This window comes from Echiichthys vipera (genome assembly GCF_963691815.1).
Source record: "Echiichthys vipera genome assembly, chromosome: 1".
Taxonomy (NCBI): domain Eukaryota; kingdom Metazoa; phylum Chordata; class Actinopteri; order Perciformes; family Trachinidae; genus Echiichthys; species Echiichthys vipera.
This window is the reverse complement of record NC_139826.1, coordinates 12,279,234-12,305,563: the sequence shown is the minus strand read 5'-3', so window position 1 is coordinate 12,305,563 and position 26,330 is coordinate 12,279,234. Positions and strand designations below refer to the sequence as shown.

The 26,330-nt window shown below is 39.6% G+C and overlaps 1 protein-coding gene across 1 annotated transcript; it reads left to right on the top strand.

Moving 5' to 3' along the window:
• The first annotated feature begins 6,205 nt into the window (after positions 1-6,205).
• On the top strand, positions 6,206-26,330 carry LOC310946722 (semaphorin-7A). The gene is made up of 14 exons (XM_083913269.1): positions 6,206-6,342; positions 10,067-10,200; positions 10,319-10,387; positions 10,481-10,576; positions 10,908-11,013; positions 11,489-11,593; positions 11,718-11,854; positions 12,058-12,236; positions 13,104-13,206; positions 14,694-14,889; positions 16,036-16,151; positions 16,861-17,006; positions 20,948-21,024; positions 23,368-26,330. Exons 1-14 carry the CDS (start codon positions 6,240-6,242, stop codon positions 23,715-23,717), a joined length of 1,917 nt encoding a protein of 638 aa, XP_083769395.1. The 5' UTR covers positions 6,206-6,239; the 3' UTR covers positions 23,718-26,330.

The window sequence follows — 26,330 nt, the reverse complement described above, 5'->3', positions numbered from 1 at the left end:
AATCATCTTTCTGCCATTTTATTACGCTTAATTTTGAACCAATTTAAATTAAACTTGATTTGGTCGGAATTTCTATATACACATATCTAGTTCTGTTAAAATAGAGGTACATTTAACATTTAATAAATTCTCATTTTATATCAAATTCAACTAAATGTAGGCCTACAAGCATCTTAGCTGATGGACATAACGTGCTATGTTAACTTTCAAGAGAGAAGTACTTGCCGAATGAGTAACCAATTTACGTTGCATAACGTATTACGTTACGTTTCAGAATGTAGTTACTCGACTTACGTGCTATTCTGCTGAAATATTATCTGTTCACTCCTCAAAAATGTTTTCTCATAAATATTATCCTTGAAATACTAATAATCCTTTGTGGTTTGTCCAAGTGGTGTAGCCGTAGCTAGCTGCACATGCACACCTCAGGTCGTGCATTGACAAATGCATTGGCAAATTAGTCATAGTATAATTTAAAAACAAACTCTGCGACCCTTGAAGCCTGATGCATTTGACACTTTTTTGGAACTCTTCATAAAGAATATCACATTTTTCTTTTTTTCCTTGAGTCTGTTTTAGGCTCCGGGGCAACGATTTAAAGACAGTAACCATAATTACAGTGTATTGTATGTGTAGACCCTCCAGATGTTTCAGATAGTTCGGTAGTAAATGAAGAAGCCAAAAAAAGGGAAGGAAAGTCTCTTCTAACTCTGATTTTTAATTTAGACAAAACTCAAATTCTTTACTGAAAGGGGAATTTGAGATGATTTCCTTGTGTTGAAGTTATCCAGAACCCCTTTACCCTCTTAGCTTTGGAAGACTTACCACACAATGATCTATCGCTGAACCAGTTGAACCTGCACACACAAAACACTTTCATCAGCTTCACTTCTTTCTAAAGCTCGATTACTCACTAGCAGGGAATAAGTCCTGGACTAAATTGTTCTGCAGAGATATTTTCATTTCGGTCGCCACCTACTCCGCTCAACCCTCAAAACTTTCTCCACAAAATTATAAAATAAAGTGAATTACTTTGCAGAACACTCAGACAAGGGTTGGATTTCTCTGTCTTTTAAACCAGGGAAAAATACAACAACAACAAAAATGATTTGGAAAAAAAAATCATGCGAAAGAGATCATGATACTAATTCACAGACCTGGTTGTGAGCAGCTAGGAACTATTTTCTTTCTACTGAACTACAACCACCAACTTCATCATTGTGTGGAAGGAAGCTTATCCGTGGATGAGAGGCACATTTTCATGACAGCGAAGATGTAAACATTAACAGCATCCTCCTCAGCTGATCTGTAATGTTAGCTAGCTCAGGTGAGCCAGCAGTATCAGTTAGCTATAAACTAATCTCCAAAAGCTAGCAATGACAGACCATGAGCCTCTTGTCTATGTGTTTCCCTTTCATCAACCTTGTTTTCACCACTGGCAAAGAAAAAAAAAAGAGAAATTAAAAAAAACTATACTGACCATTGTACACTACCTACCTAGCACCAAATAGCAGACAGTTAGCAACTAGCTGGTGAACTTAGTGGAGCCTTTAGCAGTTAAAGAGTAGTTGGTGGAGACCAAACACAGAGCTAAATTGACATGAATATTAGACTTGCATTCATCAGGTGACTCAAAATGAATGATAATGCTGCTCTGTGTCTGCGAGAGGCAACAGTTTTCTGACATGCGTCATGTCATTGTGTTTTACATTTTTGTTTAAACTCAGTCATCCATCTCAACACCCAGTCACACTCTTTAACCTTTCTTTTGAGCCAAATACAGTACGCCACTGATCTCGGAGGGAAATGACATGCCTGTCGGCAAACAAAGTGACTATCCATGAACCATGGTGTTTGCAATGCTATAAATATGGCTGCCCTCAGGTCAAAGGGGCTATTAACAGAAGGTTTACGTCGCTCCAGATTAAAGCATTAGAACACCCAGGGTCACTTTTTGGCTTCTGTGTAGGCGGTCAAATATCCTTTCATGTGAATACAGCTACTATTTATATTTACCCGACTAAGCATTATCTGTGAATGTGTGGATAACTCATCACATACTCATCACTCTGTCGTCACACGCATGTGGGTTATGTTTATGTAGACATTTACCAAAAGATGACAGTATCAGTCGTACAATATTCTTTATCTCTCCCAAAACCAGGATCATTATTTAAGTTACTTTTTTTTAAATTGTAAACAAATAAAAGATGGAAAAATGCTTTTTACCAGCATAATTTTCATTAACTGATTGTTGTTTTAATAATCATTTTAGCCACAAGAGGGAGAATTGCACCACTACTCCATGTGTTTTGATCTCTCCACTCACTTTAAACAAAAAGGTACATATACTGTGTTAAATTATGTAACATTACTTTCATCTCTTCTTTTTGGTTAGAGTTTTATTTGGCACTAGAACATGGTGTAGTGGGGCACTTCAGCCTCACACAGAGGACAACATATATACCAGAAAAAAAGATTCACATTGGCCCCTCGGGGCTACCATACTTATCTCTGTTATCTGACAAACAAGATCTTCTGAGCTCAACAATTATTTAAATCAGGCAGTTTAAGAGAAAGACACATTACATGCATTGCAACACTTAATGTAGTTATGAACAATATGTTATAGTTCTGAAGTAGAGTTCTCCAACTATAAACCAATATGAATACCCATGATAAAGTGAGTATGACTAATTTTATGGCATAGGTTATATGATGTCTAGCTGCAGCTGGGCACTCAAGTTCCAATCTGCGGATTATTACAGTAAAGCAAAACCTACTCAACACATTCCAATAGTTGCTCTGATGAATGTGGTGACCAGGGAACTGGGAAGCTATATTTCTTGTTTTTCATATTTTATTTTGCACAGTGGTTGTACAGTAAGTAGTAGCACTAAAATTACTTAATTATATACACTGCATAACACATTTACAGTAGATTTTAGCATCTTCGCTGCAAAGAAACAGCCTAATAAATGTATAATCCTACATCTTATAATAAAATTGTGGCACATGTTTTTTTCCTGGGAACCACATACACCCATCACCCCCCTTACGCACACACACCTGAACGCACAAACAGATTTCAATTTCAGTACCTTCCAAATCTTTAACAAAGAGAACCTGAATGAGGAGCCAGAGGAGGAGCAGAAGCACGACACCTTCGATCATTCCCTTACAGCAAAAAGAGACGACAAGCTGCCACACGGGCTGGTTGGGGTCATCCTCAACTGGACGAGGCATCATCTGTTGTGGGTAAATATCTGTGGGAAGTTGGTGGCCAACGTATAAACACATGTTTATAAAAAACATAACTTAATAAAAATAAAGCTTTTATACATATTGTAATCCCGTTAGCTTTGAATTTAAGTTGGCTACTAACTGGATTATTCTGGGTTATTTTCAGCTCAATGCTTAAAATGTTAATGGAGGTCCAGGAGTCAAAGCTAAAAGGATTAGTGAGACACAGACATATTCTCACAGAGGAAAGTTATCACTCTCTAAGTCCCTTTCCATGAGCAAAGATACATCATTGGATGAAGGGTAACATTTTGCCTTGTGTCCCCGAGACTGAGAATCAGAGGCCAAAGATGTGACTATCACCTTCTGATGGCCTTACTCTCTCCACATTCTTCCTCAAAATGCAAAATATGTTCAGTTTCAAAACGACAAATTCTTACTTGAGTGATAATCTCTAAAAAACAATGGGACTAGGAATTGCAAAAAGCAGTGGCTCGTATTTAGAGCAGCTGCTCTGCAGGAATAGTCAAGGAAAACCTAATATTGGTAGATAAAGCATTTGACTCACATGTGTTGTGCATCTTCACTCCTCATCAGAGTCAGAGTCCGTTGGCTGTTGTTAGATTAAATCCTCACAGCATGAGTGACCCTAATTACTCATACAATACACTCCTTCTGTGATTTCCCCTGGTGGCATCCTTCATTGTGTGGCCTGAGTACATGAGTTGAGTCAGCTCAGTCGCCTCAGCCACTTGCTCTGGTTATCAGCTGCAGTCAGCCTCCAGCATGTGCGCTGCAGCAGCATTTACAGTACAGTTGGCCAAATTCCAGTCAAAACTGCAGTCAGCTTACAGCTGTTGGCCAAAGACACACACACACACACACACACACACACACTGTATTCCACAATCAGCCCCAGAGAGAAGTGTGGATCTTTAGGAAAATACAGTGGCTGCTTTGTAATGTGTCTTGATTTCAAAGCAGAGATAAAGTCTTTTAGCCAAAAGGTCGCCCTTATGAGGAGTTTTACAGCATTAAGCTGGCTGAATGCGTGATTGATTTAGTCATGCTATCTTTGTTCATAATGCACCAAATGACCAATAACCTATAATATGATTTACCAAAATGTAAATATCTTAACCATCTTCAAAAGAAAACTAGCCTCCATTTCAAGGCTCTATTAAGAACTGTAGTGTGTTTATGAGCTGTGAGACATCCACCTCAGCAGTTGAGGTTTAAAGGAGATGCATAGGATTCTTCATGCGGTAAAATTGTATTATCCATTTATTAAATATCAATAGTATGTTTTTGTGTCGTTTTTTCGAGTATATGTAAGTCACAATAACACTTTGTGATCTGTTTCTGGTGAGGTAATATTTATTGTTACCATCTTTATTGTTGTCAAAATGAATGGATCCAGGCAGCCATTGACCTACGCTGCCATCTGCTGGAGATTTAGGTCGTCTACAACAGATTCATCCATTGAGATTTTAGTCTAGGCTATAGGTCAGAGGTGACTGGCCCTTTGATATCCATGATGATTGTCTCATTTCACTGTTAGGACTTACTACTCATTGCCCAGAGCTTTCTTGTTAATCAAACACTTTCTAGTCTTCTGAAATACACTACTTGTCATATGGCATCTACTATCTACACTATAATATAATCATTCAAACCACAATCACCATTTAATATGATTAGTAATTATTATATCTCATTATATCACATTTCTCATACTGTCTGACCAGTTTTGAACAAAGCCAATAAAACAGCACTAAAACCAGTTAAAATGCTTTATAAACAGACCCTCAAAGTCCTGGACCGGAAGTCAAACACCTGCCACCATTGTCTTATTTTAAAGAAGGCTAAACTTCTGAGTTGGGACAACCTAATAAAGTATGCCAATATTTTCCTTATTTTTGAAATTTTGCTTAATAAAATGTCAAAATGTGGCTCAAACAGTAATGTGTACATTAGGACTGCAGATGCTTCCCTTGTCCCCAAAGCAGTTGCAGTCAAAAGCAACTGGACTTGGTTATTTGTCTATGAAGTTCCACCTCTCATCCAAGAGGCTTCATCAGTTCATGCAAGCATCTGACCAGGCTGGGACTTCCCTTGCTGCTTTCTCGGTTACAGTCCTGTCCTGCCTGATTCTTTTGTGCTCATGTCCTGTTTCGTGCTGTGCATGTTCGTGTCTAAATCAATGTGTTGTTGGTGCTTGTTTGTGCTTAATGCTGCTGTATATGCGCTTTTATGTAGATGTGTTTGTCCTGTTTTAATCTACTGCATAATGTTATAATGTCCACAGGGTATAATGATTTATGTATTCTGGGTGTTTATTGTATTATCTTTTTGCCTCTGTCCCTCAATTTGTTCTTACTATGTTGTTTTTTAACATTTAACTGTAATTTTAGGTTGCCTTTTGAATATGTGGCCTTGGACTACAGATGCAAACTAGCCTCTTTGGCTAACTCGGGCTCACTTACCGCTTGGCTGTGAGCAATGTCCCTGAAATAAACCAATACATCAATGAACAATAACAATATTAAATCATTTACATAAAAAACATCTGCACCATAAATTGATGCAGAAACGGCACAAATCCTTGCATAAAACTTCATCAGAATGGAAATGAGGTGTTGGACACCCGTTATAATGTTGAACAGAACCTACGCCCCTGCACCGGCCATTGCGCTGCGCACACCTGCCGTGAAACAGCCTCAGTGCTCTTGGATAAGCTGCCGAATTGAATTAAGAACAGAACTTTTTTTTAATACTATTGTAATTTTGGTATGTTTTTTTTGATTCTGAGATCATTGTTTCGAAGAAAAACAATGATCTTAGAATCAATTGTGGGAGGATAACATTCAGCGGACAGTAGAGTGCGTTACCGTGGAGAGGCAGGTCTTATCCATGACGAGAGTGGCTCTGCAGCAGCTGCACCGGCTCAGAGCACAGACGGGGAAGACAACCTCTTCTGACAGCTCAGGCACAGGATGCCTCTCATGTGTTTAAAGGTATATTTATTATTGTCATGCCTCAATAGTCTGACCGGGGCGACCTCAACGCGTTTCCCGAGGATGACATTCACAGAGAAAGGTAGGAAATAGTTCGCGTTTTTCTTCAGCTTTGGAACATTAAATGGTTTTGGCATCCCGATGTCCTTTATTGGTTATCCGACGAAATAAGAGAGGGCACGTGTTCATTTGTGTGTGAAGAATGTTCGTGTGTGTGTGTGTGTGTGTGTGTGTCTGTGTGTGTGTGTTTTGTTTTGTTTATTTAAAGCACACAAAAGTAGAGTCCAGTACATGTAGGGTGGACATAGCTGCTCTGTGTGACTGACAGCTCAATCATCAAAGTGCTCCTCTGCGTCAGTGTTTGACAGAGAATCCTTGGCTTCCCTGGCAGTTTAACTGTGAAAGGAAAACTGGAGAACTTGCTGTATATTGATGGGAAAAGTAGCCTACAAGGATATATTGACTGGCTACATAGTGTGGCACACACACACACTGACACACACAGACACACTCACTAATTATTATTGATTATGCCTTGTGATAACCAGAAATGTAAACTTCAGTAAGTCAACATATGAATATCGTGGTAATATGAAAACTACACACACACACACACACACACACACACACACACACACACACACACACACACACATACATACACACACACACACACACACACACACACACACACACACACACACATACACACACACACACACACACACACACACACACCACACACGCACAGTAAGTAGGAATCTTATCAGTAACACCTTCTGCTGCTGTGAACATGGCTACTTTTGGTTCGTATTGCTTGTAAAGCATTGTGGTTTGCATATTGACACTTGGCTGTTTGTTTGAATTCTAAATACATACATGTGATTAAAAGACAGACGTCAAACTACCCTAACGATTGAAAGGACTTTTCACCTGGTTAATGAGGAAGTGAGAGGGCCTCGGTTTAGCTGTACCATCCCTTTGTAATGGGAGAGTTCATGACATTTATAAATAAAATAAAGTGTTGCCCTTTGCTGTCATCCTCGTGGCGTCATGACAACAACAGACATCACATTAAGTGAAACCGGTAGAGAAAGAAAATGAATGGAAATATTTGGCTAGTTAATTTGGTTAAAGGCAAAACACTCAATATATATTAATGGGAAAATAGAGCTATTCTTTTCTATCTTTTTTAAGGGTTCTTAAAGTCAGTCACTTGTTAGAGATGTAAGCAAAATATACCTCGACCCAGCCCCGACTAACCAGACGAATCAGCCTGCCATCTGTGTGCTCCATCATACGTTGTATTTTATCTTCTCACTTCTATTACAATATTGCACTATTGTAAGACACAGATACAGGCAACTTCGTCGGAAGGGGTTCAAACATGTCTAACTCTTCTTTCATCTGAAGGCAAGCTGTTGGCAAGATGTTAGACGATGACGTCTAAATGGTACTCGCATTTCCAAGGCAAAGAGGACTGTTTCACCAAAACTAGATCCAAGGATTGAAAACACAGTGATCAGTCTAAAGTGGAACATGAAAAGCAGATATGTCTGCATAAGTCAGACAAGTCTCTAAGGCTATGAATAGGTCATCTAGTTTAACAGTGAGCAAGGTTCAACATAGAGCACAGGTCATCACTGACAGTGTTTCTTACACTTAACACAGCATAACCTAGCATGGAACGTCTCAATAAGGGAAACTTTCATGACATTTTTATTTAATATGGCACATTTTCAGACAGTTTTTCCTGGAAGACATAGAGCAATAGTTTATTCACATGATAAGTGTAGAGCAGCTGTAGACTGACAGGAAATGGGGGGAGGGGGCGGCAGCAAATGGCCGCAGGTCAGAGCCTGTTATACTATGTCCCCTGACTTCCTGAGCACTTGCTCTGAATCTGAACGTGTAATATTATTGTCTAGAATTTAATGTTGGAGTCACTTGAAAGCACAGTATGTCTTATGCAGATGTTAAAGACTGCCAGAAATGTTACATATCAACATTTGGGGCGGCCGGTGGTACAGTGGTTAGAGCAGTTGCACCAAGTAAAGATGCTGAAGGTCCTTGAGGCAATGGCCGCGGGGTTGACTCCGACCTGCGGCCCTTTGCTGCTGATAACTCAAAACAACAAACGTCAACATCATGGTGTCCAGAAGTCAGGGGACTGAAGTTCCTCATTTTGTAATCATGTGTAAAATGTTGCACCAATCCATCAAGTAGATGTTGAGACATTTCACCGTAGAAGTGAAAGCTTGACCTGCTGCTAGCTCTAGAGGAAAAGTCTGAAGATCACTGAAGTTGACTGTCATCTGAGGACCATCAGTATCTGTACCATCTTCAATAGAAAAAAAAACATTCTCAAGACATTTCATAAAGAAGAAACATGCCACACTCATGGTAGCACTAAAGGAAGAGGAAAGGGACATCATCTGGCAGAGTTGCATGATCCGTGAAATAGTTGAGATAATTCCGTCTGGAGCAAAGTGGTGGACTGGCACTGGCATCTATAGAGTCATTCCACTAGCTTAGCTAAAATCAGGTTACGCTGTTACTGTGTACTGTATATTGTTGAGTTGTGTACAATGACAATTTGACCTTATCCATAGCATACTCTTCAATGTTATCTTAAGTTTCTGTTAAGAGGAAAAATAAGAGAAGTCAACTCCAGATACACCAAATGTTCTAACCACCCAAATCTGCTCTTTCTCAGGTGAGCTGAATGATGAAGCTCACTTGATCATTATTGTTTATTAGCATATGGTAACGCCCTCTAACACTATATAAGGACACGTGTTGTGTCATGTGCAAAAACTGCGATAAGAACCTGAGCGTCAATGACTGAAGGAAGAAAAAGAACTTCAACAAGAGAGAAATCTCTGTATTATATAAACTTAATCAACAAAGGGTGTGACGACACCCTCAGCTCACGAAACGATACACAATATTGAGTCCTAGAGAATCAGACGGGACACGGTCCTATAACACTTTTAACTAATTTTCACTTCTTCCACCTCTTTACAGGTGCGGTTGATTTTAGCAGAGAGTTGTGGCGGTGCTGCAGGTGTCTTTGCATAGGGCTCATGTTAGCCGCAGTGTAGCCTACGGTAATCATACCGGTTAAGTTCCCCCCTCCTCCTCCTTTTTTTTTAATATCGCAAGATCTTGTCACACCCCTTTTAAACAAACACGTTAGCATCCGGGAATCCAACCGTGTTCATTGAATATGTAATAAAAAATTAATACAAATTTAAAGTTAAAGCAAAATGAAACTTGAACAGTTGAATTATAGGGCTAAATATAAATGTAATAAAATATAAATAAAGTAATATATATACACACACACACATTTATCTAGACATTTTTTGGAAATGAATAAACTAAAAGTAAACAGAATGGAAACATGTATGTAGCAAATGTATCTGCATTATAAGTAAGTAATAAATAAATGTGCACATAGGTTTATGTTGTGTAAACAGTTTGTATACACAATAAGTATCAGTGCAAAGGGAAAGAAACATATGATGTGTGATGAGCTCAAACTCATGTTTCCTTGACGAACAATTAGTGGATTGTGAAAACAAGATCTTTAATCTTAACCTGGTAACGTGCTCTCGTGCATTCGTAAAATTTTCTCTTACTTATAAGAGCAAAGGTAAGTAAACATTGCTGAATCCCAGAAACCAATGGGTACTAACAAAATAAGAACACATTGTGGATACGATAAATATTAGAATTTTTGTTCGTATATTGCTTCCTGCTTGACGCCCAATGTTTATCTTTCAATATTTTTTTTATTGTAGGGACATCAATGAAAAGGTTTCCTCAACATGGACACCATGTTCCTATAGGGATTGTTCTGGGAGGAGAGCCAGACACTTTCATAGCTGCTGGACAAAAACACCTGAATTCATTCAACTTTCAAAATCCACAGGAGGTACTGGACATCTCTAACAGCTCATGATTACAGAACTCACATAAATAGTTTCTGCAATGAAATAACAGCATAAAATGTGAAGTGACATGGGGGTAACTGGCATCGCTTCTCTTCACAGACTCCTGTGGAAATAAGCATTCCGTGGACAGAATGCATCGACAAGGGACCTCCACAAAGACCGAAAGCAGTAAAAGATCATAACTTAATAGCAAACAGCAGAACATGTGGTATTGTATGTTGGTCATCTGATTGAAATGTCACAAACACTCTTGTTCTTTAGGATTGCAGCTATAATGTCACTGTGGTCCACAAGTTAGGGGCCAACAGACTGTTTGTGTGTGGAACCAATGGAAGGCAAACGGCGTGCTGTGACATGGTAGGACACTACGGAGATACCGTATATGTGACTGAGAAGGGAAGCAAAATGTCTGTTTTACTGTAACAACACTGGAAATAGTCAATGTGGTGCTTCTTTCAGTCTGGTCACAGTTTCTATCCCTGTTCACTATTTGACACAATCCACTGATGCATCTGCTATTGTAAACAGTAAATGAAGTGCAGCACTTCCTGCCTATTCAAGTTATCTGAGATGTACCTATAAGACACATCAGCTTTTATGTAGTGGGTATTCTGAGTCAGTAAATCACACTTGTGCTACAAAATAGAGAATAGCAAGGATAGTTTGAGAATGTTTGTGTTTTCTGTAGAATTTAGCAGAGCAGCCACCCAGGTGCGTCCCCTCTGAAGACATGGGGCACATCAAAGAAAGCATTAGGGGATTTGTCACAAAGGAAGGTGAACTATCTGCTCTGGGTGAGTTTCTGTAGGTCGAGGATTTGTTTCAATCTGCTGATGAATCTCTGCTTTCTGATTTCCATGCTATTTTCAGCATTACTAACTGGCTTTCTTCAACTCAATACTTTCTAATAATTTCGTTTCCTTCTTTGCTTCCTTTGTTAACCATTGTGCTTCGGCTCAGGACGTAGAGCGGTCGGACCTGCTATCCACATGTCAGAGTGTCCTTGGGCAAAACTCTGAACCCCAAATTGCTTCCAATAGCTGTGCCAGTGGCTTATAAATGTGCGTGCAGCTATACCTTGCATGGTAGCCTCTGCCACTCTGTATGAATGTGTGTTTGCAAATGGGCGAATGCTGGCTTGTATTGTAAAGTGCTTTGAGTTGTTGCCAAGACTAGAAATGTGCTACATATAAGTCCATTAATCATACAAAAATAGACCAGCAATGCTGCTATAATACCTTGAATACCTTAATTGTTGTGTCTTTGCAGAATCAGTGAATAGTGATCTCTATATTACATACTCTGGATCTCAAGAGTATGTTGGTATCCACAAGTTTGGGAAAAACCGAGTTGCACCGGCAAGACATAATAAAGGTATTTGCATGGAGTTTTCTGTGAGGACTTGAGAAGTTTCATAATTGAAAAATGGTGTTCATTTAAATATTCATATGTTCTAAGGCTATAGAGACAAATATTGACATTGTTTTTCCGTCTTTAGAGCAGCACTATGTGGGTTTGGTGCTTAGCAGACCGAGTCCCATGCAGAGCAAAGTGTATGCTTTCTATAAGGAGAAAAACAAGGACACAGGCTTGTACAGTGAAATGTGGCTCCCCTTTGTGAACCGAGTTTGCATGGTAAGACCTACATAATTATGATATTAGGATTGCATTTCAGCTAGCTCTAATGAATGGAAATAGTTTATGGTATCAGACGTGCACAGAGAAGCGGCTGTAAACAAAAATTGATACCAGATCCATTACACAAACAATGAGATAATTATACATTACGTATACATTATGAAGGAGTGATTGATCCTTCGGCTGTGCATTGCTTCTAGGAAGATCGGGGTGGTCCCAAGAACAACCTGCAGTTGAGCTGGACATCACAGATTAATGCCAAGCTCTTCTGTGGAGACCCTGACAGCAAACAGCATTTCTCTGAGCTGGTGGATGTGGCTACTGTGCATGCAGACCAGTGGCATCACACCAGGGTTTATGCACTCTTCAGAAATGAATGGTAGGACTCCATTATCGTTCATGCATTCAAGTGTGGGTGTAAGTACAGTCCTGTATAAGCAGGTATGTTCACAGGGCCGGGCTAAAGTTGGCCAAGTAACAGTAACAGTGTGTTTCATGTTCAATGTTTCAGTGCAACTGAATGCAGCATTAGATGAACCCCCCACAATTTAAATAACGGTGTAGGGAGAACATTGTGACGATGGGAGGGAGATGTGGGCTAGAGAAAATGTCAAAAATGATCAGCAATAGTCCCTCTAAATGCCTGTGCACATTCTGAAGTATAAGTAATCAAGTATTGTCATAATTTAAGCATTATATTTACCAAATGTTGCTTTTTAAAAATGGAATCCAAATACACCCATTTTGGCAAAGTTTGGACTCATGTCATAAGATTAAAGTCAGCCACTATGATACGGTAAGGTTTAAAAAAACAGAACAACTTTGCTGTTTAGTCTGTACTTAAAACAGCAGAGTCACTTGTTATGTCAGCCAATTTAAGCAAAGCATAACCACACACCATCATGAGATGCAAACAAAGACATGTCTGTTTTCCACAGAAGTAAAAACAAGATAAATGTGACTCCTCAGTTGACTTACTGGGCAAACAGCTGTAGATCATTTCCCATGTTCATCAGACAGAACTGGTTGGCTTTCTTTATTTGTTTCAACACGAAACTTTGTTTATGCTTCCACTTTTTGGGTTTCCGGAGTTGAGATCAATTCCTCTTTCTAAACGTAGCCCCGTCTGCTCGCTGTTGTTCACACTTTTTGACCAGCCTGGCTAAAATTTCTTCTTACGCTAGACAGTTTCTTGTTGCTGCAGATGTTTCTGTGTATAACAGCTGACCTCTGTGTCTCTCTGCAGGGGTATGAGTGCTGTCTGTGTCTACACGCTACAAGATATTGAATACGTCTTAACCAACTCACCATTTAAAGGCACAGACAACCAACAGGGCAGACCTAGAACAGTAAGTGTTGTGCGACTTGATCTGAGGTCTTAACTAATAACTAATGATTTGACATGATTTTATTGATAAATCAACATGTCAATACATATTGAAACTCATACCATGTCATTTTCTCAAATTTGACCAGTGATTTCAAATGAGGCCCTTTGTGTATTTACCATGTATATAATGATGGACGACAACCTCAAATTTGTACAGTGGGAGGACGTATCCCAGATACTAGCGCCATCATGTTGTAATATCATTGCCAGAGTCTGTGCAGTAGTTATTGGGCGGTAGAGTCACATCAAAGTCTGTAAACACACCCGACAAATGGCGAGTCGAACACGGCATTCATGACATTTCAGCCCGCTTTTATAGTATCAATTACTTAAACTCAAAAGTACAAGAAAAAGGAACATTTAAAAAAAACATCTGTGTGTTAAAACTTTCTACAACAACAGAAAACATGCTTGTTTGGAGCATGTCCCATCCACTAACATGCAGGGGGCGGGACTTATGACGTGTACTGCAGCCAGCCACCAGGGGGCAATCGAGATGCCGTCAAGTCGTCCATCGTTATATACAGTCTATGGTATTTACACGTAGCTTGTAAGTCAACACTGGTGCTATTACAATACCAAATATCTGCATTATTATTGTTTAGTTTTCTGTGTATTTTGAAGACACTATTTGTAGATATTCTATCAACCATTGACAGCATCAGAAAAGGTACTTTAGCAGACAGAAATGCACGCTCCTTCGCTATTTAGAAGGTATAGGTATTCTTGGTTTTAATGTCACTGTCAAGCTAGATTTGATGTTTATTGCCAACAAATACATAAGAACAAGAGGATTCTTCTTTTGAAGTCAGCAGGGAACATTAAGAAGTAAGCCAGAAACAGGTTTTTCCATCAACTCATGGAACTAGCGATAGCTGCATTAGCTAGCTACAGTTGGTGGCTGTCCATATGTTTCAAGGGTTCACCGAGGATTAGGAAAGGCCAGTTATTCCCAGTTGGTACAACTAAAGAACAAAGGGAGATGGATGTTTCAAATGCAGTTTGAATGGTAGAAAAAAATCTATTCAGCCACTGTGGAGACATCAATGTCTGAAGTCAAGCAAAAAGTCTGCAGATGTGAGGTCTTAGGTTTAGAGTATACCATCAGTTGGTTATAAACAGACCCAGTGACACATTAAACATTTGACCTTGGGGAAAAGGCATTTCTGACCATGTTTCCTCAATGTGTCATATCAAAGGGATATTGAGCAGGGAAACTTAAAACCCTGAGAACATAGATACGCTCACACTACAGCAGATGTCATTTCTAGCCAGCAGAAAACAATTCTTGCAGGCTAGAAATGAGAAGCCTGCTTTTGTTTTCCTCTGTCTGAAATCAAGTTCAGCTCACCTGTTCACCTCAAGGGGCTATCCGTGAATAAATGTACATTTGTACAGCAACAGTAACTGAACCTTTACAACACAAACCAAAACCTTTTTCCTCAGTGTGTTGCAGACAGCACAAAGCTTCCTTTAGACGTCCTGAGGATGATCGAGAAGAATTCAGAGATGGAGCATTGGGTTCGACCCATGTACGACTCTGGGCCACTTCTCTTTAATCATCACAACTACACTCACTTCTACATTGACGACGACCAGAACAAAAGGAACAATCACCAAACCATCCTGTTCCTGTCCCTAAGTGAGTCACAAAGTAACATGAACCACGGAAGTTGAAAAGAATAGTCAACCCGGTCTCGTCCGTACTCGTCACATACTTCTGTTTTGGTATGACCCTTTGGGTCACTCATCAACGCTCTGGAAATTCGTTAAAAAAACCTATCTGGTCAGGTTTAGGCAACAAATCACTTGGTTAGGAAAATACAGTGATGGAAGAGATGTTTTCATTCTTCTCCTGATTTACTTTGGCAAGAGTTTGATAGAATCACCTTAGTATTTGATGCCTTGGAAATGAGAATGGGCTGGGGTAGTGTACTGTACTGTATATATGTGTACATGTGTGTACTATCGCCTTCAAACCCAAACATTTTATGGAGGTTACCAGCCGACAACCCAGAGGCTTTCTGTAAAGTTAAACTTTTACACTGAATGCTGAGTAGAACTGCATTACAAATATGTGTTACACGTTGGCTTGAAACCATATTTGAACCTCTTCCTGGAACAATTGCCCGTCTATCCTTTAAGACTGGATTGAACTTGTCTTGGCCCCTTAAAAGAGATATGGCAGAAAGGGAAGTAACATCTTGGTTTTGTGTTTTGAATGTTTTCTCATGGCTGACCTCCAGATAGCGTGAGGTCAGGCTTTTGGTTTTGGTTTGATGTTTATTGTCATTTCCAAAGAACAGAGGCGCATCATGTGGAACAGCTTATGAGAAATAGGTTCATTTTTTTGCGTCACCACCTAGGACTTTTGTGGTGTGTCCTTGTACTGTGTTTGCACTTTAGCCTAGGTATTAAAACAAGATGAAGAGATGTAATACTTTACAAAACGTGACTATTACACAGCAGGTAAAGACATATATACATTCATAAAAAAGTCAAACTGAAATTTTGAGTAAGTCATGTGGCTTATAATGACGTTGCCGCTATTGTGCATATCTTAAAAAGTTTTATTCATTCACTTTTGCTACTTCCAGACAGATGTACCAGGGTTTACTGGAGGAGAGGGTTTTTTTTGCTTTTTTCTAATCAAAACATTCAATAGGCCTTGCTGGAAGAGTCAAAATGAGTTGATGAAACATACGATATGAGTGGGTTTGTGGGATGTGTTTATACAGGGTTGGGCATTTAGTCATCTCCCTGGTGGTCTACTTGTGTCTTTGAACAGATAATGGAGGGATTCATAAAGTGATGCAGAATAAAAGTCAGACCTTTCTCATCGCTGAGTATCAACCTTTCAACCACAGAACGCACATTCTCGGCATGAACCTTCTTCCCTCCTCTGTGAGTAACACAGCACAGCCTACACAACTATTTTCTCCCCTACAAGCCACAAGCAGTGGCCCCGCTAGAACAGATGAGCCCGCAACTTTGAAAAAACCTGTCAATTTAGGAATTTTCTTTAGTAGATCTTAGTAGTAGGTCCTGTTGTTCTTTCGGTTGTTGTGCTTTTCTTTTTTTTTTACTCCACATTTTTCTTTCTGACATTTAGCCTCTATACTGTCTAGTAACAGTGAGTGACGTATCATCTGACAACAAAACTGACCTTATGAACCCGGCCACATGATGACAGCTGATTAGGTACATGTGTCCCATATCTATCCAATCAGGGATTCCATTTTTTTTATGTTTCTAAGGGCCCCAATGGGAGGTTAATACAATATATATATATATATATATATATATATATATATATATATATATATATATATTCTGGCCAATCCGGGGCCCCTGCACACCTGGGGCCTCTAGGCTGCAGCCTAGGCCAGCCTGTGCGTTAATCCACCTCTGGCCACAAGGGTAGGAGTATGGCAGTTTTAGTTTTATTCATTTACTAATAATGGTTAGAGTAAGAGGAAAACGGTAGTGCTTCAAGTAAAGAAGTACATGATACTCAGATTTTCTGGATGATGTCTAAACTTTTCTGAGGATATTGTTGCTTTAATAAAAATATAAGAAATACCCCAGTTCAATTAAATCTGTGTCATTGCAGAGTAAGCTGTATGTAAACTCCAGAAATGAACTGGTCCAGCTGAATGTAGCAAACTGTGCCCAGTATGGAGACAGCTGTGAGGAATGTGTCCTGGCCAGAGATCCCTACTGCGGCTGGAACGGCACCCACTGCACCCCTGAGACACAGTAAGACCACCCATCTGATGTACCTGGACACATTTCATTGAAATATCCAAACATACATTTGTATTTTCATATCCAGACATCTAACACCATTGGCAGAAAAGCATAAAACCAGTGGCAGTGGCTCTATAGTGCTGCTCGTGGTCAAAAGCTCCACAGCGTACCATCAGTTCATACACAAGTATAATACCACATCCAAGCAGACACCACAGTGTGTACACAGTGACTCAACATCCGCCTCTTGTTGAATGCTATTTAGGTATTTGTGGTGAAATTTTGGCATTGCTTGCTACAGCTGATTCACTGCAAACTGCACCCACTAAAGAGTCATCCCTTCCCCTATGGAGCAACTCTAATGACGATGATGTAATTCATGTTACCAAAATATTTCAATGCTTAAGTGGGTACTGGCAGCTAGTGGTCTAGTACTGTGCAAATGGCCTGCTTGCAAACTTCTATTTTGGACACAGTAACAACCTGGTACCAACAGTCTGTCTTTTAATAACACAGCAACTAATTCCACAGCTGTCAGCTGTTTTGGATGAAGACAATGGTTTATGCTTTTATTGGTCTGAGCAAGAGGACATCAGACAGTCTCAACAAGACTTTGTCATTACTGTTCTAAAAACAAACTGTTAAAAGAGGAATTTTCAAATGATGCTACCTTACAAATACAGTATATTACTGGGTCAGGGGCCATATTCACAAAACATTTCATCTTCCCACTAGGAGGACTCTAAATGGTACAAAAGGTTCCTAACTAAGGGGCCGTCCACAAGAACACAGGTATTTTTGAAACCATGTGTTTCTCTGCACGGTTTGGCCTTTCATCTCCATGTAACCGCAGTTGTGGGCTCCTGAAACATGAGTTTTTTGTAGCCGGAGTCCAGGGTGAACTTTTTGGAAAAGTCCCATTTGAGCAGTGTTGTTGTGTACAGGAAAACCAAAATTCCTTGTCGACACTGTTTGATGGCACACTGTGCGACGGTAAACAGTAAGTAGTATCCATGGAGACGTGTGTCACTTTAGATGTGACCAGCTGACGGGGCTGTTGTTGAGCCAAAATACTGGTGCCAACTTATCAGCACTGTGTGTGCGTCTCATACAACAACCACCACATTTTCCTGAATTTTGCTGTTTTTAAATTTATGTGTGACAGTGAGAAGTAACTCATCTTCGCTGTCACTCCACACGAAGGAATCTGCCCGGCCTAGGTTCGCCATTGTTGTTTTTCTGGTAGGATTTTTTCCAGCCTTGTGATTGGCTAAATTGGCCTTCATGTGAGGAGTGTTATCGCCACATACTGCTTTGGAATGTGCATGACATTGTCCGGTTTGCGGTTTCATGTGGACGGGGATATTTTTTTATCACACCGGCACAGGAATTTTCATTAACCGGGGGCCATAAAAGTTACGTTTCAAAAATACCCGTGTTCTTGTGGACTTGGCCTAAGTGTGTCCTCTTAAAACCTCTCCACAAAGCTGCTGAGACCAACTTTTATTAAGGAATTGGGAAAAGTAACTCTTAAACTAAGAGAAAGGGGCAGACCTATGGACGATGTCATGTTTCATGAAACTGTGATTGATTTTCTTGGGTCTTGCAGTGTTTTGAGTCAATTATCAGTAAACTATTGACAAAAATACTGTAGGAGATACGTTACCATATCCAAACAAAGATTTTAAAATGAGCTATAGGCTAAGTGTCACTGATTAGTCAAGTATATGTGCCGCTAATTATATGACCCTTACATGTCTGGCAGCCTGTTAACAATTAGTGGATATCCATGTAAGAAGCCTCATAATTATCAGACTACAATAAGCATGGCTGATAGTAAAAGGTAGGAAAGAAAACAAAAAACAAACCAAACGCAAGACGGCTTCTACGTCGACGCCCAACTTGTGCATAAACATAAGGAAAGGAAAATTGGGAATCGGGATAACTGCAAAAGGAAAAGCTGTGCCTGGAAACAAATGCAGCTTTCACACTATCAATATATGTTTCTAAAACGTTGAGCATTATGAGGTGGATTGCCGTCTGCAGCCATTTTAGGATTGTTTGTGGTTTGTTCTAAGTGACTCAGGAGTCTTTTTGACTACTTTCTGACTTTTCACAGATGTAAGAACTGCTTTTAGTGCTGAAATACTTTGTGAAATGATTTGAAAAGATGAGAAATGACAGAAAGAGCTTTTTATTTACTTATTATTTGGCGTGTGAACGCACATGAACGGTGGAATACAGGTAGATCTGCAATGTGTAATTACTGCCTCTTGTCTGTTTTAAATACTACTTTTTAAACTCTGTATCCAAACCAGTTTAAAACAAGACTTTGTTTTCCTTTCCCTTTCACAGCTTTGAGTTCTCTCAAGCACAGGAACATAACAAGTGAGGATTATGATCCAAGTTCTCTTGCAAAGGTTTCAGCATAGTATTGCTTAAGGAGAGCACAAAGCATACTGTTGTGAGTTTTAGCAGCGGAACAGCAGTCACCTGACTTATTCAAGGCTCACTGTCACATGTTGCTATTATCTACAGCAGCATCTCAGAACTGTCAGAAAAACGGTCAGATACAACAAAGTATCTAACTATGACAGGATATGTTATGATCAAAGTTTCTCACAAAAACAAATGCCATTTTTTCACATTGCAACAACTTTAATGTATCAGGAAATGTAAATTTAAATATAATAAAAAAAATTATCTCTCATCCTGTAGTCACCTGAAACCAAGTCTAATCAAGTCTGATGATAAAAGGGTGATAGAACCAGAAAAACGTTCTTATCGTGATACTATTAAAGTTGTCTCACAGATTGCACACACACCTTGCCCCCCCCTAAAGCTACACATTCTCCACAGGAAGTCTACACCTGCATACTCACTTCCTGTGGCGTGGGTGATCACTTTGATCACTGAGATGAATCTTTCATGCAACGCATCATAAAAACATGGTCAAAGCCTGACTCATAATTTGCTCACTGGCTTTGCAAGAAGAATATGATAGTAAGTGTTTGCCCACATGTGGAAAGGCTGACTCATAATCCTAACTGGAGATAGGGTGGTGTATGTCTTCTGAGTAACAGTCTTAGAGCTGGTGCACCTATAATGTTGCAATGCAATGACTGAAAAAGCCCCTTTGAGCCCCCCTTTACACTACTTTCCAAGATGTGATCGAAATGGAAGAACACTGGTTAATACCCAAATTACTGCTGAGGATCTACTGTATGTGGAATCTAGTGCTCTTTATTTCATAAAATAATATAAAGTAATGGGATACTTGAATTATGCTCCCCATGGTCTAAAATAGCATGCTGTATTTGAAGGGATTTCTCCAGCTACTTTTGAAGTTAAGCAGAGCACACTGGCAGATGTTCAGTGTCCCGTGGCAATGAGGAAAATGAGAGTCTGAGAGCAAACTTGAAGTACATTAACTGAACTTTGTCATTCAGAACTTCCTCTGATATGTGTTTGTGTTCTGCTTTTGTCACAAAAGGTTTACTGCGATGTTGTTGCCAGTAAAAATCTTATAAGATCATTGGGGTTCTAGTGTAAGTAGCTCTACGTTAAGAGTGTATGGTATATCCAGTCAAGTATTCTGCATTAACATCAATTTTGAAAGGTAGATGTATTTGCATGAGCTGGCAGGTAGTTTTGTGTCTGACATGTTTGTGAGTACATAACAGCAAGCAAAAACTCTCTCGCCCTATGCACACTTTTATTTAGCCTAACTGGCATACCCCCAAAGCAAGCTGGGACTGGTCAGATGTGTACATGAACTGATGAAACCTCTTGAATGAGAGGTGAAACGTCTTCCTAGACAAATAGACAAATAACCAAGTCCAGTTGCTTTTGACTGAAATTGCTTTGGGGATAACGATGACCTGGACAAATGAGAACATTCACAGGCCGAACTGGCATATTTCTTACTAATATATTCTTTCCTTTCACAGTGGCACACTGCAGGATGTGACCCAAGGTAACCATGCCATCTGTGTGTCTCCATCGAAGGTTAAGCACCCTGGAAAAGGTATGACGATATTTATGAGTTTATGAGATCTGTTCTTCCACAAGTCTGTATTGTTTAAAACCAATAAATTATAGGTGTATTCACATGGGCAGTGGAGAAGTCTAACTTTATATGGTGTACTGAAAAAGAAGAAGTTGCTAGAATGGTTCTCCACAGATAAGACGGACAGATAAACTGAGTTCATGCTACTGCGGTGTCAAAACAGGCTCATATTTCGCAGAACCACAGCTAAACTGCAGCCTAGCAGGGTGTATGATAGGTTTACTTGAGTGTCTACTTAGGTAATGACCTAGAAAGCAAACTATGTGGTTGGTAAAGTGGCCCAAAGAGGCTTCAACATAGTTTTGGACAGAGTCAAAACACACAAAGTTCTGATATGATGTTTATACCACTACCTCTGAAGAAGAGATAACACAGAGCACCGAAGACTCAGGGTACATGAAAACTCCCCACACCTGGGCTTAATCAGTGCCACACACACCTGACTGCAGTGAGTTGATTCTCTCACCACCCTCACTGAGCTGAAAGATTGTACCCTCACACAAAGAACTGATTCAACCACCACTACTACAACTTACTGATGTTGATGGCACTGCTAACTGACATGTTTAAAGTTGCATATAAAACAGAAACAACATGTCTGTGTGGATTTGTAGAACGGAAGGACTCAACAACTTCAAAGTCTCCTTATAATTTACTTCCATTATGAATAAATGAATTAGCCACATGGTTAGTTTATGGCTGCTGTTACTTAACAAAAGTCTGCATTGCTAGCCAATAACCGAATGGTGTTGCATGAACTAGTGCTGCGTTCCAGTTGAACTCGGAAGTCGGAAGTTCCGAGTAATTTCTGTAAATTTTAACTGAAGTAAAAATTTCCAAGTTCTCAGACGGATATTCCAATCACCTCAATCCAGCATGACAGCTCCCAGTATCAAAAGTAGTTAAAGCCATGGGAATGACTGTTTATTCTCACTTCTGTCTTATACGGCTCATTAAATAATCATACACAAAGTGCTGTCCATCCTTCATCTGTGGACATGTTGCAAAAGTGTTTTAAACACAATATACAGCATAACGCATTGTTATCAGCTGGTATTTCTACAAATGGCTACCCTGGATAACCTGTTAAATATAATGGATTTACGGCTCGTATGAGGTCATTTCCAGTACTGACTTCCAAGGTAAATTGAATGCACAATAAATGTATGACAACAAGGAAATGCTGCCTTCTGAAAATGGTTTAGATGTCAATATGATGACCACAATCCCCAGCAGACTGAAAACTGTGAACTGTGAACTATCAACTGCTGTGAGCTACTGCTAGCATGTACCTTTGAGCAAGGCATTTAACTTCCAAAAACTTCTTCATGTGTTCTGCCCCGGGCTCACTCTCACACTGACCCCTTTCAAATACTTAGGGACTATTTTGTTGTCACAATTTCCTGTGTACTGACACAACACAGTTTCACAACATGAGAATGTCTGTCTTGACATGACTATGACCCATACAGATCAGGATATGCCGGTAGGCATATCCTGATCTGTATGCAAATAAAATGGCACGCAAAAATAGTCAAAAGTAGACAGATAATTACATGTTTACATAGTTAATAAGTAAGCCAGTACCACTGCCAAGTTTGGGAGTGTGTGCTCTTATTAGGGCTGTTGGGTATGGTCTAAAATGAATATCACAATATCATTTGAAGCATAGACAGGTATTATATCATGGCATATTAATTAATCTGAACATTTTTATATGAATGCTTCTGAATTGATTCTGTCCAATTACTGTACTAAAGTACAAGTTTGAGGCTCTTGTTTTATATTAAGTAATTAATTTTTACATCTACTCCACTACAATTCAGTGGGAAATATTATACTTTCTACTCCACTACATTTATCAGATAAGTTAAGTTACTAGTAACACACAGGCTTCACAGTGACAGTTCTAAACAAATATTTCTCTGCCAATTCAGTAAATATTCCCTTTCAGGGCAGATCCGCACACATTGCGTGGTTACGTCAGAGCTGCTCTGCCTGTACATGGTAGAGTCGAAAATCATAACGTTACGCAAATTCCCACCGTCTATACCATTTATACCGTACACCCGTAGTTCTTATGATACAGTACTAATTTGAATGAATCACCTTCACCCAACACATGCACCTTTATCTCCAAATGAATAGCTAAGCTCTTTAAACACAACTCATGTGCAGGAGTGTTTCTGCTGAAGCTGTCCCTACCAGCCTTGTTACATGTTTTACGACACCTGCTTGGTTAAATAAAGTTTAAATAAACATCCGTCTAAAAGCTAAACAGACTTTGTGTTCTTTTCTCAGAGTTCAGATATTCCACTGATACACACGAGGCCGCGGACAGCATCACACTTCCCCCTAAGTCCAAGTATTTCCTGCAGTGCCCTGTGTCATCCCACCATGCCAAGTATACCTGGCATCACCGTGAAAGCAACACTTCCTGCAGCTTGAGGGAGCAGCAGTGCCTTCTTCTGATCGACAGCATGGGTCCCGAGCAGGAGGGAACCTACACATGTGTATCGGAGGAGATGGGTTACAGAAGAGTGCTGGCACAGTACCAATTACAGCTGGAGAGCAGGGCAGAGGGCCGCTCATCAAGCCCACTGTTCTGGTTTTGTCTAATGGCGGTTCTGACCAAGAGTTTGTCCTGTTAGCCCTGAGTAAATAACTTGATGCAAATACAACAACAATAAATGACACCACCCATCAGGAGGCTTTCACATCAGCGACCTGGGCCTAGATCCGAGTACACTCGATCCCAAAGTCCAGTTTGCATAATTAGTGTGAAACATGGGTCCACTTTTAAAGGTCCTTTTTAAGTAAGGTCCGTGCGTACTCTGGTGAGATTAGCATCAAGCGTGAAAACCAACTTAACAAAACACAAAAGCTTGCAGCTTGCACCAAGTTCATCCTCTGAACTTCTCTGCTACGGGTGAGAAAGTAGGAAAGCAGGCAAGAGTTGTGTTCTTTACATTATTTCCAAAACATAAATAATAGGAGGCAGGTTGCGAAAGTGGAATCCACTGTATGGGTGTAGGATCTTGCGATTGGCACACTTTTCTACACTGTAGCCAAAATGTAAACAATTGTCCCGAGTACACTTGTACAATTGTGAAATGTGAACGCTGAGTGGGAGGGGAGTGCCTAATAGGAAGACACCATTAGTTTCGTACAATAGTTAGGGCTAGAGTGTAATTTTAACCAATAATAAGGATGATCAAATGTAAGATTAACTCATTGATTCTAATACCATATACAATTGTATTGTGCCAATCTCAATGCACACAACTGAGTTATTTCTCAGTCACTGAGCCAAAAGTGATAGAATAGAATAGATAGGAAAACAAATCAACGTATATTATTTAAGACTTTCCAGATAATTCAAAATAATTTTAGTGAATGTGTCTGTTCATTTAAAAAGTCATTACTATGTCATAAATCAAGCAAGACGATATGTCCTTTCCAGCACCATCTTTGGATTAGAAAATACATGTAGAGTTGCAGTTTGGGAAACTGGTTGAAAATCTAATCTGTGTTAACAGATGGTAAACAACTTCTGCGGTTTTAATTATTTTTCAGAAAACCAGATGCTTAACTGGAATATAATACTACATGAACTGGGGCAAGGATGCCACGTACAGGAAACCGGCATGAGTTGGGTAGCCTAAAATATGGTGAAACCAGACTTATGCCCGTAAATTAGTCATGAGTCTTGCAGTATGATAGTATTGTGATACATTGCATTTCAGTTCATTTGAAATTCTAGCCTACCTGTTTGACATCCATTTCCTTTTAATAAGACATTCTATCTGAATGCTGCAATTTAATTTCTTGCTTACTACCTCAGACTTGCTTAATAAGACTTGACTCTGTCAGTAAAGTTAGATGTTCATGTTGTTGATGATCCTGCTGAGATGTTGAAAATGCAAAGTTGATTTGTCCTTGAAGTGTTAAATCTGAGTAGACATAACGCATAACTGTGACCCACAAGGTGCTTGCAGACAGCAGTTTCAGTTACCTTAAATCCAAGCACTTTATTGTTTGTACAAATACATGTGTTTGACAAGAGAGACAGCTGATGTGTTCGTTGTTATCTCTAAAGGGTCAGTTCATCCAAATCACAAACATATTTAACATGTTTGGTGTATCCCTTAGGCAATCGTTTCTATTCTCATATGGTTCAATCGTGCAGGCTATTAATCATTTTTTATTGCCACTGGGCAAAGGTTTTGTTTCGCAACCTTGAAAAATTGAGACCTTCACTTATATTCTCAGTGACCTATAACAGCCTGTGGAATGACTTCCAAGTAAAAGTTTCGGGAGGAATTTTCCAGGAAACTCCAAATGATGTGACATTTTGCGCACTTCCAAGTCCCTCGCCTATCTTCAGCTCACCTACAGCCAACAGTGATAGCTAAACGAGTCCACTAACATAGGCAAATGAACCAGCAGTCCACACATGCTCTTCTTCTGTTATACATCCTGCAGCGGCAGCCCGGAGATGGACCTAAGGTTGGCTACTGTCCTATGTAACAGCAGAAACTAGTTTTGGATGAGACCCCCGGTGCTGGGGTTACGCTGCCTGAGGGCCCGCGGACAGTGTGTGTGTAGCTGAGGTACAGCATGACTATTACCAACAAAACTATTACCCCAGTGGTGATAAAAATCATAGGTTTTATTGGAGGTGAATGCCACAGCATTAGAGATTTTCCATTTGACATTGCTGTGTACAATGCCCAGTGGTCCTAAATTGGAGAAAATATCATTGAAAGCAGCTTTTTTAATTTCTAGTCTTGATAATATCTGCTACTCTGTCACATTGTTTTTGATGGACATGTATATTACATTGTCATTTTTGTTGCACCATCTGTAATGTTTTACTTCTGATCTGTACTTACTTGAGCTTTTCAATGGATTTATTTTTGTAAGATTATTTAAAAACAGGTTTTTGTTCCTTTTCATATAGATGTAAATCTGTTTCCATCCTGCAGTTTACTGTAATTGTTACAGTCTACCAGTTTAGTTCCTCAAACCTCAGTAGGGGAACAGCTACAACGTAACCACAGCTGGTTACATGCACCCCTTCATGATTTACTGTCCACACTCCTACTACTCACACATTTCCACTGTCAAATTCAACTTGGAATTAAAAGTGCATTGTTTTTGAAGTGACTTGATAAAAGAAAAGAGGAACCACTGGTGTTGTTTGGTGCCTGTGCTCTTAAATGGGACAGAACCATCACTGGTGGGGAAATACAGAAAGAGTT